This window comes from Siphateles boraxobius, unplaced genomic scaffold, assembly GCF_051911475.1.
Source record: "Siphateles boraxobius isolate OS27281-9 unplaced genomic scaffold, OSU_SipBor_1 130, whole genome shotgun sequence".
Classification (NCBI taxonomy): domain Eukaryota; kingdom Metazoa; phylum Chordata; class Actinopteri; order Cypriniformes; family Leuciscidae; genus Siphateles; species Siphateles boraxobius.
This window is the reverse complement of record NW_027508734.1, coordinates 13,485,207-13,499,830: the sequence shown is the minus strand read 5'-3', so window position 1 is coordinate 13,499,830 and position 14,624 is coordinate 13,485,207. Positions and strand designations below refer to the sequence as shown.

The 14,624-nt window shown below is 35.5% G+C and overlaps 1 protein-coding gene across 3 annotated transcripts in view; it reads right to left on the bottom strand.

Moving 5' to 3' along the window:
- Positions 1-388: 388 nt before the first annotated feature.
- efl1 (elongation factor like GTPase 1) overlaps positions 389-14,624 on the bottom strand; it is a 117,467-nt gene continuing 103,231 nt past the window's right edge. For all 3 annotated transcript variants that reach the window (XM_077227990.1, XM_077227992.1, XM_077227991.1), the window contains exon 20: positions 389-1,707. In XM_077227990.1, the coding sequence (XP_077084105.1) occupies positions 1,519-1,707 (189 nt within the window). In that variant the 3' untranslated portion in view covers positions 389-1,518. The remainder of the gene's footprint in view (positions 1,708-14,624) is intronic.

The window sequence follows — 14,624 nt, the reverse complement described above, 5'->3', positions numbered from 1 at the left end:
AAAAAATCAAAGGTAATGGTATCTAGATTTTCATGGGGTTACAAATAAAATAAAAAAATAATCAAATTCAATCAATCAATTAAATGTCAATTTCAAGTTGCAGTTGTCATTAATTACCCTAAAATAACATGGTAATAATAATAAAAAAGAATTGTTTTTATCATTAATATTAATTATAGTTGTTATAAATGGCCCTAAAACATATTATTTGTAATTATTACTATTATTAAATATAAATAATTCTCTAACATAGATTAATATTAATTTTAAATAAAAAAATATCGATTGTAGGAAAATTAAAGCATGATTACAACACATTTGCAAAAAGCGATCATGTTAAACCAGAACGGAAGAAAATTAAACATATTCTGCACATCAGAGGCAACAGTTTGTTCAGTTAAGTTTATTTCCAAAATCTTTTTAGTGATTTGACATGATAGCACTCTAACAAGTGTAGTATTCAGCAGGCTACAGTATTCTGGGAGCTTCTTATTAAAGAATTCAAATCCTTCTCCAAATGACATTAAAGCTGTGTTCCACACAAATTAAATCAAGGGTTTAAACTTGTGTAAACCAAAAGGGAGCCATGAAGGAATTCATTTCAAGGCTGTATCACTTCAAACTAATTGAAACTGTATTTCAAGAGGACTCTTAAATTATGCAACGCAGGGCCCCGCCAGACCCCAGCACAAGATCCCAAACACGCAAGGAGATACGCTATGATTTGAAAGCATGTCCTTTAATTGCAGGGTTTAATCCTGTCTCAAATAACTGAGGAAGGAATGGTTGTTTAGGAACATGTGAAGGGGAAAAAGAAGAAAAAAGTCAAGTGACTCACTGTAATTTGCAAAGATCTGTGTGCACCAACAGTCTCGCAACAGTGCAAATCAGACAATCTACTCCTTCAGTCTGGTGACTGGTCCAATAAAGTCTCGAACTGTGTAATTGACTTCAATTGCTGTATAATATTTACAACATTAGGTTCCAGAGTGCACTGCAATTGCTTAATTGTTTAATAGCTTAATAGCACAGCACATTTTTACAATAGATTAGCGCAGGCGAACATACTGTAGAATAAAGACTTGATGTTCAGTTTTAGTTGAAGTATCTCACCAGATTTAACTGATATTAGCTACTGAGGTTCAGTCACTGAATCCATTAACATTTTGAACATTGGTTTTTCAACCAATTTGCAATGTGAAATCATGAGATCCATTATGAATGAAACCATGGACTGTTAGAAATTGATTGGAGGTAATGACTGAATCACTATCCGGTCAGTTTCAGGCAATCGGTTGGTCGTTAGAGACTGATACTAGTCAAATGAGGAGTGGTTGTGCGTCATCAAATATGTCAATGAACCTCTTTTATAAAGCAAGAGCAGAGCAATTCAATAAATAAAACAATTGTGTACTGCAAACCCATTATTATATTGTTGCACTGAATTTAATTCAACAATTTACAAAATGTTTTCACAAAATCATTCTGCTCGTGTTTCACAACTTAGGATCATTCGCTTTATTTGTTCTTGCTGAGAGTTCGTTGTTTTTCCCCGTGTTCGACGATCTTCTCATCCACATAGAGGCCTTTGCGTCTTCGTACGGCGTTCATGTATTTCAGAGCCTGATTGGCTGAGTCTGCTTTTTCTCCAAAGTGTAAATACTCCTCCTCGGTAGTGGGCACCCAGCATGGATCACTAGGGATAACCTAAAACAAACACACACACACACACACAACGTTTATGACGTTAAGCTGTGTTTAGAGATTTGCATGCAACACTTTAATGCAACTAATGAACAACAAATTACTAATGTCAATTTATTTGATTTTTAAAACTGATTTAAAAACGGTTCTATTTATCCTGGATGCTGATTTGTCAATACATAATCCCAGTAGTGCTGGCTGACAGCCAAGTCAGTCAATAGCCTGGTTTCCATCCAAGGGTTTGTTGCGAAAAAAGGTTTAGCGCATCAAAATGTTTACCGATATAGCTGATGGAAATGCCAATTATCGATATTTTTTTGCAAATGTCGACACAATCCTTTTCCGTTTAACTTTAGCGCATAAATTCTATGTCAATACTTTAATTGTCGCGAAAAACTAGTTTGGAAACACTTTTTGTCGAGAAAAGGGGCTTTAACGCAAATAAATGTGGTGTCACATGATATTTTCATCACGTGCAAGATGCAGTCGTCACAACAAAAACCATGGCCGGTTGTTTTACTAACCCCGAAAGTTTCGCCCATCACTCTAAACTCGGCGCAGGTTGCCAGCTTGTACAGGGCAATGGCAATCCGCTTTAGTGTCGAAACCGGTGGTCGGTGGCAGTGGCGTAACTTTGCTTTGAAAAGTGGTGGACACCACACAACTCGTTTTGCTATTTGTTTATTTAATAACCGACTTTACTTGGGGACTCTTTCGTTTTGAATTGTTCTGTTTACAAGTAGAAATTTCAAGCTTTCTATATATTTTTCAGGTCTGTGCAAGTAGGCCTACATTATACGCTGAGTTTCGGTTCATTTATGGGATGAGAGTCCAGTTCACACGCCAGCGCCTCCGTGATATTTTATTTAACCTTTATTTAACCAGGAGAGTCAGCAGTAGTACAAACACATAGGTACAGACAAATAACACAGAAGACTAAAGCTAACATTTCATATAAGCATTTAAAATAATGTTTACAGTCTAAGAGCATTTATCCTACATTAAGGCATCTGCCTCTAAGTCTTTCATTTTGGATTTAAAAGCATTTAGCGAGATTAACTCAATGAGTTTCAAGTCCTTTTGCAAAGTAGCCTATTTCATGCTGAAGGTGAAGAATACAGAAATGCCTTCTTTCCCATTTCCGTACGGGCCTTGATGATCTCTTTTCTACTATATTTACTTCTTATTTATTGCAATTGGTTGATGAAACATTGATTAAAATTAAGATACAATTAATAAAAAACGAAATTCACTTTAAAGAAAGGCTTTGTGCTTTCTGTTTGAGGTCTCTTTGAAAGTTTTAAAGTCGCTTTCAGAGTGGTCATGTCCGTAACAGAGAACTGTCACGTCCGTAAAAATTTTTTTTTCCTCATAAATGCGAACACGAAAAATTAAATAAAAATAATATTTTATGTTCTATGGAGGCTGACCATTCTTCATCGGGTTAGTATTAGGCTACTTTTGTTTTGCGCAGTATAATTCATAGAATTACAAACAAATATTTTGCCACCTAAAAGTTAAAGATTTTTTATGTCATGTCTCATGTGTATTTCTCTCATATTAAATATAAAACGCATGTGTAGGCTGATATTTTTCTAATGTCTGGACTCCTTTATTAAGGGAGTATGGATATATAAACAGACGTTTCAGTATTAAATGCATTTTCTGAGAATTTTTATTTCAAGTTTTGACTGCAAATGTCACGTCCATAGCGCTGGAATTGCCCAATTTTAAAGAATTTATCCTCAACCAGTTTTTTTGTGTAGTGTAATATCGAGCCTGGCAAAAAGTTGCAAAAAAACAAAAACAACTTTCTGTAAAGTGTCTCCACAACTTCCTCCCAAAACGCCTTATTGTGTGGTCTCTCCCAGACCCTTGGGCTTTGTTGCATTTAAAGGGTAGTTACTTCGAGCCCTATCAGATGAGCAACTGCTTCATTCTGCCATCGTCTTCTGATATTTCGGACACTTGCAATTATTTGTGAAACTGAAATGACAGTAAGCTGGCAAATTTCAATTAACTGCCTGAATACTCTCTCCATTTTTTTTTGTTTGTTTGTTTTTGGTTTGTTTGTTTGGTGTTGGGGGTGCTGACTGGAACGTCAAAAGGTAGAATTTGGGATAAAAAAAAATGTAGGCCTATGGAAACGGCTCAAGGGCACTTTTTTTTGCGATACACCAAAACATATGCGACAAATCGCTTTCGGCATTCGTGACGTCATCACGCACACAATCTTATCGGTAAAAGGCCAATTGAATGGAAACAGTCTGGAGACGGAAAATTTCGTAATGTTTTTTTTCGCATATTCACTTTTGTCGATAACATAACAGCGCAAAAAGTGGATGGAAACAAGGCTACTGATTAACAGGCAGTTTTTTCTATGAACTTTAATTCACTTTTAATATGAATCAATTAATGGATTCCCCAAATGGGCTTTATATATATATATATAAATAAATATTTTCCAGTTACTAGACTATCTAGAATATAAATAATTCTATATTAATTTTTAATATAATATAAATTTTTTCAAAACAAAACAGCAAACAAATAATTAGTGCTGTCAATCAATTAAAACATTTACTCAATCACATTTTTCTGTAATTAATCGTGATTAATTGCACCTAAAATTAAGGTTTTTAATATATTTTTATATTAATTTCAAATTAATTTAATTAATTTATTTTATAATAATTTCAGTTAATCTCCAAATTAATGTAATACCAACATAAAGACAGTTATTTTAAATATTTGATCTAACAGTTAGGAAATTTACATACATTTTATAGAAAGTTATTATACACTTCAGTCTTCACCGCATAAATCATACATTTAGATTAATCCTTTTTAAAGCTACAAAAGTTATTCAGTCAAGAGCAGTCTTTTGTTCTTTGATTTACATTAATGACAGACATCACAGCAGCAGGTTTAATAGGCTGCTGTCACTTTAACATCTGAAGCACATGACGCGGATGTGACACACATCATATTTTCTCACAACTCTTTCAAGACTGTGCTTACAAGGATACTCGACAAAGCGGCATTTTGGCATGCTTTTGTCTTTTTGTCCATTCAAGAGAAAAAGAGAACTTATAATAGCACTTGAATGAATGATACCGTGATCATATACTGTAGCGAAGCCAACGAATGATGGAAAAAAAACGGGTGCTGCATTAATTGCGTTAAATATTTTTCCCGCTTTAAACTGAAAAAAAAATGTGCATATGCGTTAATTTTGACAGCCCTACAAATAATGCAATCCAAAATAGACATTGGCACAAAATAAATAAAATAAATAATCTTTTAATTTGAATATATATATATATAGTTCTAAATGAAAAAAACAATACACTTAAATTTATTTCATCAAATTATTTTTTACAGATTATATATATATATATATATATATATATATATATATATATATATATATATATATATATTTGTACTTAGTTCATTGGGTTATCCAATAAATGCATTAGCATTATTCTAAATAAACAAAGCTAAGAATTTACATTTTCTGGATTATCCAAAACGGCCTAAGCATAAGCACATTACTATTTAACTAACTAATTAACTAACTAACTAACTAACTAACTAACTAACTAACTAACTAACTAACTAACTAACTAACTAACTAACTAACTAACTAACTAACTAACTAACTAACTTTCTCATTTAATTGCCAGCAAAAGGAAGTATGTTGTGATACTGATACTGTGAATCTACTATGATTTTGGTCATACCATCGCCCTAATGTATTGCACACCCTACTTTAAAGTGCTACTGACCTTCAGAAATTAGATCAAAGGTCAGAATTTAAGATCTAATGTTTCCTCACAAGTAATGCACATCTATTCTGTTAATTTGCGAGTCAGTCGGATAAGAGTTCAGATAATCAGAATTGGCACCACAAAATTCTATCCCTTTGTCTACCTCACTCGCATAAAAAAGAAGAAAAGGAAATGAGTTGTTCCAGGGCAGAAGTAGACTACGCAATTGTCCGCTGTGAAGAGATACACATAATGGTCATTATATGAGGCACAGCGAGAGCATGTACCAGCACACACACACACAGCAATGGGAGCAGGTGCTGAGCGAATGATGCAATCCCTGCAGCAACACACACACACACACACACACACACACACACACACACACACACACACACACACACACACACACACACACACACACACACACACACACACACACACACACACACACACACACACACACACAATATGACCTCATGCTCAGACAATAGCGCGAGTGGTACAATTACTGTAAGAGTCCAGCGGGGCCCCTGCACCTGGTCCCAGAGAGGCCCCACGGCGTGGGCTCCGTTACCTCGGGACAGATGGCAACAACGGCCGGATTTACACAGTTATCGACTGCAGTCCAGCGCTTCAAGAGCATCTGCGCCTGAACATCACTGAAGGATCAGTGAGTTTGTGGAAGACAAGCTTACAATTAGCATTTTAACAGCAGTAGAGAATCTGCAAAGAGCTTCTGAATGCTGATCTTTGATTCCATACCTGCTTTCTTATTCTCATTTCTGTCTCTCTCTCTCCGACTGACCCTACAGCTATCCCTCCTTTTTTTTCCTCCACCAAAGGGCTTTTGTCTTGTGTGTGTGCACTCATTCAAGCACAACCCAACAAGTGACAGGGCACTTTTCATGCGTTTGCCATGCGTACACAAACACACACAAGCTCTGCCTTACTGAGACAGCATTATGAAACCTTATAAATGACTGATCTGGAATGTTCTATATAAGCTGCAACTCACAAAGAGTGTTCTTCACACAAGCTGCATGAAAGACCCGAATTACTGTTGATTCAAAAAGAGTTAGAATATTGTTCAGCTAAAAATACAGTATTCTAATAGAGATATACAACACACAAATATTGACTAGAATTGTCCATATTTTAAAATAATAATTACTTTTCTGTACTAAATTAAATAGATTTGATGTTACTATGTCACGAACACTTTTAAGGTTTAATTCGTTTTTTAAAGAGAAATTAATACTTTTATTTAGCAAGGATGCATTTAATTGGTCAAAATTGAAGGAAAAAATACATCTATAATGTCTAATAGTAATAATAGATAATACTATAATAGATTTCTATTTCAGATAAATTCTGTTCTTTTGAACTTCAAAGAATCATTAAAGAATCCCGAAATAAAAATGTATCACTGTTCCCACAAATAAATTACACTGTTTTCAACATCAACAATAATAATAATAAATGTTTCTTGAGCAGCAAATCATCATATTAGAATGATTTCTAAAGGATCATGTGACCCTGAAGACTGGAGTAATGATGCTGAAAATTCAGCTTTGCATCACTGGAATAAATTATATGTTGAAATAGATTAAAATAGAAAACAGTTATCAAAATATTAACATTGTATGTACCATTATAAATGTTTTTAATTTACTGTCACAGTTTTTTTTTTTTAAAGTTTTTAATTTTATTACTCTCAAGGTTGTTCAATTGTTCAATCGGTCACTATTGTGATAGAATCTGATAATTGTTACATTATAAACGACAAAGCCGGAGAATGGAAATGTAGTGAGACGGAAAGTTTTAATGAGCGAGCGTCCGCCGCTGTCCACGTCAGGGTGGAGTGTGTGTTTGATAGCAGCACTAACACTGAATGACACTAACTGTGTGTCAGAATCGCACAAGGGTCCAGTGTAACTCATTAGTCTGTTTCTTTGTCCATCTTACACAATTAGATCATGTTGACCTGCATGCGTCTTGCTCATGGCCGGTGCTGATTAGTGTGTGTGTGTGTGTGTGTGTGTGTGAGTGTGTAACATGGCAGGGGCGGGCAGACGCTTGGCAGGCAGACTGAGGGCGGATTCTAGGCCCTGACATATGTGTCTAATGGGCCCTCGGCACAGTAGGGAACAAACACACACACACACACACACACACACACACACACACACACACACAGACACACACACTGAAGTGCTGTTGTCAAAGCTTGACATCTGCCCACACACATATTCGCATTCAGACGCATGCATGCATGCAGGCTGTCAGATCTCTGAGATGTGGTAGCGAGCGGGTGAGTTTTCACACTAATGGTGCAGCGTCCTGCGTTTGGCGCCTTTTCAACTCAGCGGCTCTCTGAGAAAGAGAGAGACAAAGACAGGTGAGAGATCGACAACAAAAACGTTGAGGAAACGCTATCCGGGACCAACTTTATAAGACTCCTGTCAGTGATAATTCCTATTCACCCTACTTCATTTCCTGACGTATCAGTCATCCTGAAACGGATCCATTTAATGCTTTTAGCAGGCGGACACATGTGCAACCGCAAAACCACATATCAATAACCGTCTCGAATGCAATGTTTCCACATTACAAATAACATCCAAGTCAAGTCAAGTCACCTTTATTTATGTAGTCAAAATGCAACTTAGATGGTGAATTCAGTTAACAATCATTATTTACTCATGTCATTTCAAACCTGTATGATGTTATGAGGAGCACAAAATGAGATGTTAAGAAGAATGTACAGGGTGTTATTTTCAATACAATGAGAGTAAATGGGGACTAGAGCTGTCAAGTGCTCTCTCTCTCTCTCTCTCTCTCTCTCGCTCTCTTTCTCTCTCTCTCTCTCTCTCTCTCTCTCTCTCTCTCTCTCTCTCTCTCTCTCTCTCTCTCTATATATATATATATATATATATATATCTTTCACTGAAAATCTTTCTCTCTGTATACATTTAATTATGGCGTGTCAAGATGCTAGTCAACCGAGGTTTGACATCAGTGATAATTGGTCAAGAGATGTGAGAACCTGGCACGTCTGTCAAAACTGGCACATCTTGACGAATATGGTGAATCTGAATGTATATGATGTATATGACACTACATCATGTACATTCAGATTCATCACATCCGTCAAGATGTGCCAGTTTTGACAGATGTGCCAGGTCTTTCTACTTTTCTACACAGTGAACACTGAATTTAAGTCTGTTTCTCACAAGATATTGTATTACTTAAGATGATATTTAAAAAAATATATATAAATGCTTTGGGGTCGGTAAGAATTGTTTTGAAAAAAAAAAGGAGTAATATTGTCATTTTTATTTGAATATATTTTAAAATGTACTTTATTCCTGTGATGCAAAGCTGAATTTTCAGCATCATGACTCCGGTCTTCAGTGTCACATGATCCTTCAGAAATCATTCTAATATGCTGATTGACCAATATGCTGCTCAAGAAACATTTCTTATTATAATCAATGTTGGAAAATGGTTGTGCTGCTTAATATTTATATGGAAATAGTGATAATATATTTTCAGGATTCTTTGAAGAATAGAAAGTTAAAAGTATAAGTTAACAGCATTTATTTAAAATATGTTTTTTGTAACAATGTAAGTATTCAATGTTACTTCTGGTTAATTTAATATTTCTTGAATAAAAGTATTATTGACCCCTGCGCTTTTTGTCAAATGGAAAAGAGCAGTGACCATTCTGCTGAAGATCGTATTTTGTGTTTCACAGAAGAAAACAATTCATATGGGACATGAAACAGCACGAGGGTGAGTAAATTATGTCAGATTTTACATTTTTGGGTGAACTATTGCTATAAACCCTTTAGGCCTCTCAAAACAACACAGATTTATAGAAGTCCTGCAGTCAAAATAAGCATCTCAAGACCCATAAAAGGTCCACAGAAAGGAAAACAGCAGCAGTTCAGCTGTAAGACACACACACACACACAGTTTCTGTTTACGGGGACTTTGCATAGATACAACAATTTTTATACTGTACAAACTGTATATTCTATACCCTAACTCTACCCTGTCTCCTACCACTAAACACAACCCTCACAGAAACTTTCTGCATTTTTAGAATTTACAAAACAAACAAACATCATTTAGTATGAGAGAGAGAGAGAGAGAGAGAGAGAGAGAGAGAGAGGGGAGAGAGAGAGAGAGAGAGAGAGAGAGAGAGAGAGAGAGAGAGAGAGAGAGAGAGAGAGAGAGAGAGAGAGAGAGAGAGAGAGAGAGAGAGAGAGAGAGAGAGAGAGAGAGAGAGAAAGAGAGAGAGAGAAAGGGAAAGAGAGAGAGAAAGGAGGACAAAATGTATTGTCCAAAATGGGTTGCAGTGCTATGCTTTGCATGTCTTAGTCTTTTCTCTTCACACAAAGGCCACATTTAGAAGAATTGAAAATGCAGCAGGTCCCAAAATCTAGAAAGGCAAGGTTTGAATTAAACATGGAATTGAATTACCCTCCTCCAACAAGGCAAGTACCAAGACACAGTCGTGTGTGTGTGTGTGTGTGTGTGTGTGTGTGTGTGTGTGTGTGTGTGTGTGTGTGTGTGTGTGTGTGTGTGTGTGTGTGTGTGTGTGTGTGTGTGTGTGTGATACACTGTACTCAAACACTATAAGTACAAGAATCCTCATGCGAAGGAGACTATTAACTGTTCTTCTCCTAGTAGAGATACAGAACATTATTCATTGCTTATTTCTCGAAAAAATCAAAGAGTAAAACGTCTCTATCAGAATAATGGAAAGTTAATTCAACATTCACACTTAATCATAAGGATTGAGTACCAAGTCAAAATGTATTGTATTATTATAAAATCTAATATTACCTTGAAAAAAATAATTAAACAAATAAATCAATATTTTAAAAATATATTAAATATTAAAACCATAGAAATATATTAAATAAATAAATTAACCTATTTTTTTGGTCACAATATTATTTATTATTACTTATTATTAAGTACCAAAAATAAATAAAATAAATAAATAAATAAATAAATAAATAAATAAATGTAAAAAAATTATGAATACACAAATAAATAAATAAATGAATGATGCATTAACCTACTTGTTAACCAAATAAATAAATTAATAATACTTATTTAAGTCTAAATTATTTTATTATGTAATAAGAAAGAGATTGTGAAGTGATCCAATATGATACCTTCAGTTTCTCGAGCCAATTAAGCAGCTAAGCAATCAAAAAACAAATATCTGACCACAAAATGCCAAGATTGACTAATTAGAATCAAGAATTCCAGACATGCAGAATTAACAGTATTACAAAATCAGAATTGACAAAACAATGTCTTAATCTCAACCTAAGTTCCTCAACTGTCAGATGACATGTAGGATTGACTGGAACAGTAATGTTTAAGCCACGGTTTAGTGAAAGGAGAGTTTTAGTGTAAGAGTTATAAGTCCAAACTTCAATGATTTATGAATCATGATTTCATTTTAATCACCATCATTTCAACTAAATCATTAAAATACTGTGGTATACCAGCACACTTGGTTACACTGGATTGTGAGTGGTTTGTGAATGAGATGAAGGTTTTTGCATTGAGTCACAGCATGAAAAAGTGGTGCAACTGTTTTGTGAAGTATCAGACGACCTTATATGCCATTTGTGTGTGTATCATGTCAGGCTTAACTCGACCCATCATTCTGGCTGACAGTAGCGCCATATGGCCACAGAACTCGTCCTGCTCACACAGACCTGGCGTAGAGAGAGCGCATCCAGCCAGCCGTCGGGTTAAAGACGGCACACGTGGCGTCTACAGCCTTTGATCCTCTTTCACACCAATGCCCCACCAAACACACACACACACACACAGCATCAGAAATGCTCAACTAACTCCCACGTGAGGAACAATCTGCTAAAAATACACAAAAACACCATCACACAACCGAAAGCCTCCACTCCATTGATTTAAACGATCAGTGATGACTTACAGTGTTAAGAATAACACTTGATTCAGTGATAAAAACTTATTTGACAGCATTAGCAATACTACAGTCGTGAGGAACTCGTGGTGAAATCTCACAATTTAAAATGAAACCTTAAAACATCATTGCCATCTATCTATCTATCTATCTATCTATCTATCTATCTATCTATCTATCTATCTATCTATCTATCTATCTATCTATCTATCTCTATCTATCTATCTATCTATCTATCTAACTATCTATCTATCTATCTGTCTATCTATCTATCTATCTATCTATCTATCTATCTATCTATCTATCTATCTATCTATCTATCTATCTATCTATCCCATCCATCCATCCATCTACCTGTCCATCCAAACAGAGTCATTATTAATTTAACTCTGAATACTACTCAACTTGAGTTTCACTGTAAGCAGTTATGAGACGTTCCTCCAATACTACGCCGTGTAACTCTCTCTCTCTCTCTCTCTCTCTCTCTCTCTCTCTCTCTCTCTCTCTCTCTCTCTCACACACACACACAGGTTTGTTTTGCTATCCTTGTGAGGACATTCCATAGGCATAATGGATTTTATACTGGACCAACTGTATATTCTATCCCCTTACACTGCCCCTATCCCTAAATCTACCCATCACAGGAGACATTCTGCATTTTTAGATTTTTAATAAAACACTGCTTAGTATGTTTTTAAAGCCATTTGAAATATGAGGACTCATGAAATGTCCTCATAAATCACGTTCAAGTTGTAATACCAGTGTAATACCCATGTCATTATACACATTTGTGTCCGCCAAATCACAAAAACACACACACACACACACACACACACACACACACACACACACACACACACACACACACACACACACACACACACACACACACACACACACACACACACACACACACACACACACACACACACACACACACACACACACACACACACACACACACACGACTCATTCGCTGACTGCTCCACACTCTCAAGGTAAACATGCTTTTGCCTGATCAGCAATACTAGCATCTGACAGCAGCTCAATATGAATGGATCTAATAGATTGGCCTGCCTGTTCAGTTTTCCAGCCAGGCATAATCACATATTATCAGGCATCTATATAGATATGTCTGTATAGTCTGGCACTGGGTTCAGTATCAGTACTTTGTGGTGTATTTCCTGACCGGTCCAGTAAACTAACACTGTGTTCAGAGGAAAGTATTGACTGACGGTGAAATAACTGAAACACACACGTATACCTAGTCAAAGAGCAAAGGAGAAACATCTAATTCATTCTGCAGTTTCATGTCATTTGCTCGTTCATACACTAATGTTAAAAGTTAAAAATATGGTACAAGTTTTTACTTTTTGAAAGAAATCGATACTTTGCTACTTTTTTACGGTGGCCGAGAAGTGCAAAACAAACCACAATTCCGAAAACAAAACAACAAATTTATAAATGCAATGGAAAGACTAAAAACAAATTAACAAGTTAGAAAAGACAATAACATTTCCGAAAACAAAATAAATCAGAAAACACAACAACACATCTGAAAACAAAATAACAAGTCAGAAAACACAAAGACAAGTCAGACAAAACGGAAAAGGTAGGTATATGTGGCGAATGGAATACTGACCGCTGATTGGACAAGACATCTGTCAATCAAGACATGCAGAAAGTAGACTGCGGCAGGAGAATGTCGATTCGCCTGTGCATGTGTAAAAATTAGAGCTGTCTATTTAACCGGCTAATTTAGTGCGATTATAATGGAGAAAAAAAACCTTTTCATATTAAAATCTTCCTACCACTATCTGGTTTTGTCAGATAAAATTATAAAAGAACTCGATCTGGTAAAGTGGGAGAGTGGCATGTAGCAAGAACAGCAGATTTAGCTTTTGACGCATTTTTTGCAAAGTGAGTGACATACTCGATAATGTCAGCTCGAAGGCCTCGCACATAATTAAAAAAGATTATTATTGTAGACAATACAGCTAATATTTACACATGTACACGCGAATCGACTTTCTTCTGCCGCAGTCTGCTGTACTTTCTGCATGTCTTGATTGACAGATGTCTCGTCCAATCAGCGGTCAGTATTCCATTCGCCATATACCTACCTTTTCCGTTTTGTCTGACTTGTCGATGTGTTTTCTGACTTGTTAATTTGTTTTCAGATTTGTCGTGTTTTCTGATTTGTTATTTTGTTTTCGGAAATGTTATTGTGTTTTCTAACTTTTTAATTTGTTTTTAGTCTTTCCATTGCGTTTATATATTTGTTTTTTTGTTTTCGGAATCGTGGTTTGTTTTGCACTTCTCGGCCACCATACTTTTTGCTTAATTTTATTTATTCAGAATAAATGCTGTTCTTTTGAACTTTCTATTCAAAGGATCATGAAAAAAAAATGTTTATTACAAAGAAATAAATGATTATAATTAGAAAACAGTTACTTTAAATGGTAATATTTCACAATGATAAATAATGTGCAGACGGACACACATTCATTAATTCATTCCTCACTCACTAATTCACAAACACACACACACACAAACACACACACACACACACACACACACACACACACACACACACACACACACACACACACACACACACACACACACACACACACACACACACACAACACACACACACACACACACACACACACACACACACACACACACACACACACACACACACACACACACACACACACACACACACAATTTCCTTAACTCACCTATTAATTGTTTCCTTCATTTACTTGATCATCTCAACCATTTATTCACTTATCTTTCCATTGCTGAAGTTATTTATTACTCATTGGTTTATTTATTCATCTATTTTATTTGTCTTTATTAATTTACAGATTAGATATTGTTGCACCAATTAGATTAAAAAAGGTTAGAGAGAAAACTAAAGCACCTTGGTACAACAGTGCTACGCATGTTATCAAGAGAGAAACTCGTAACTTAGAGCGTAAATGGAAACAAACTAATTTAGAGGTCTTTAGATTCGCGTGGAAAGACAGTATGTCACGTTATAAAAAGGCTCTAAAAGCAGCCAGGGCTGAGCATCTCCACAAACTAATAGAAAATAACCAAAATAATCCAAGGTTTTTATTTAACACCGTGGCTAGACTAACAAATATACAGACATCACC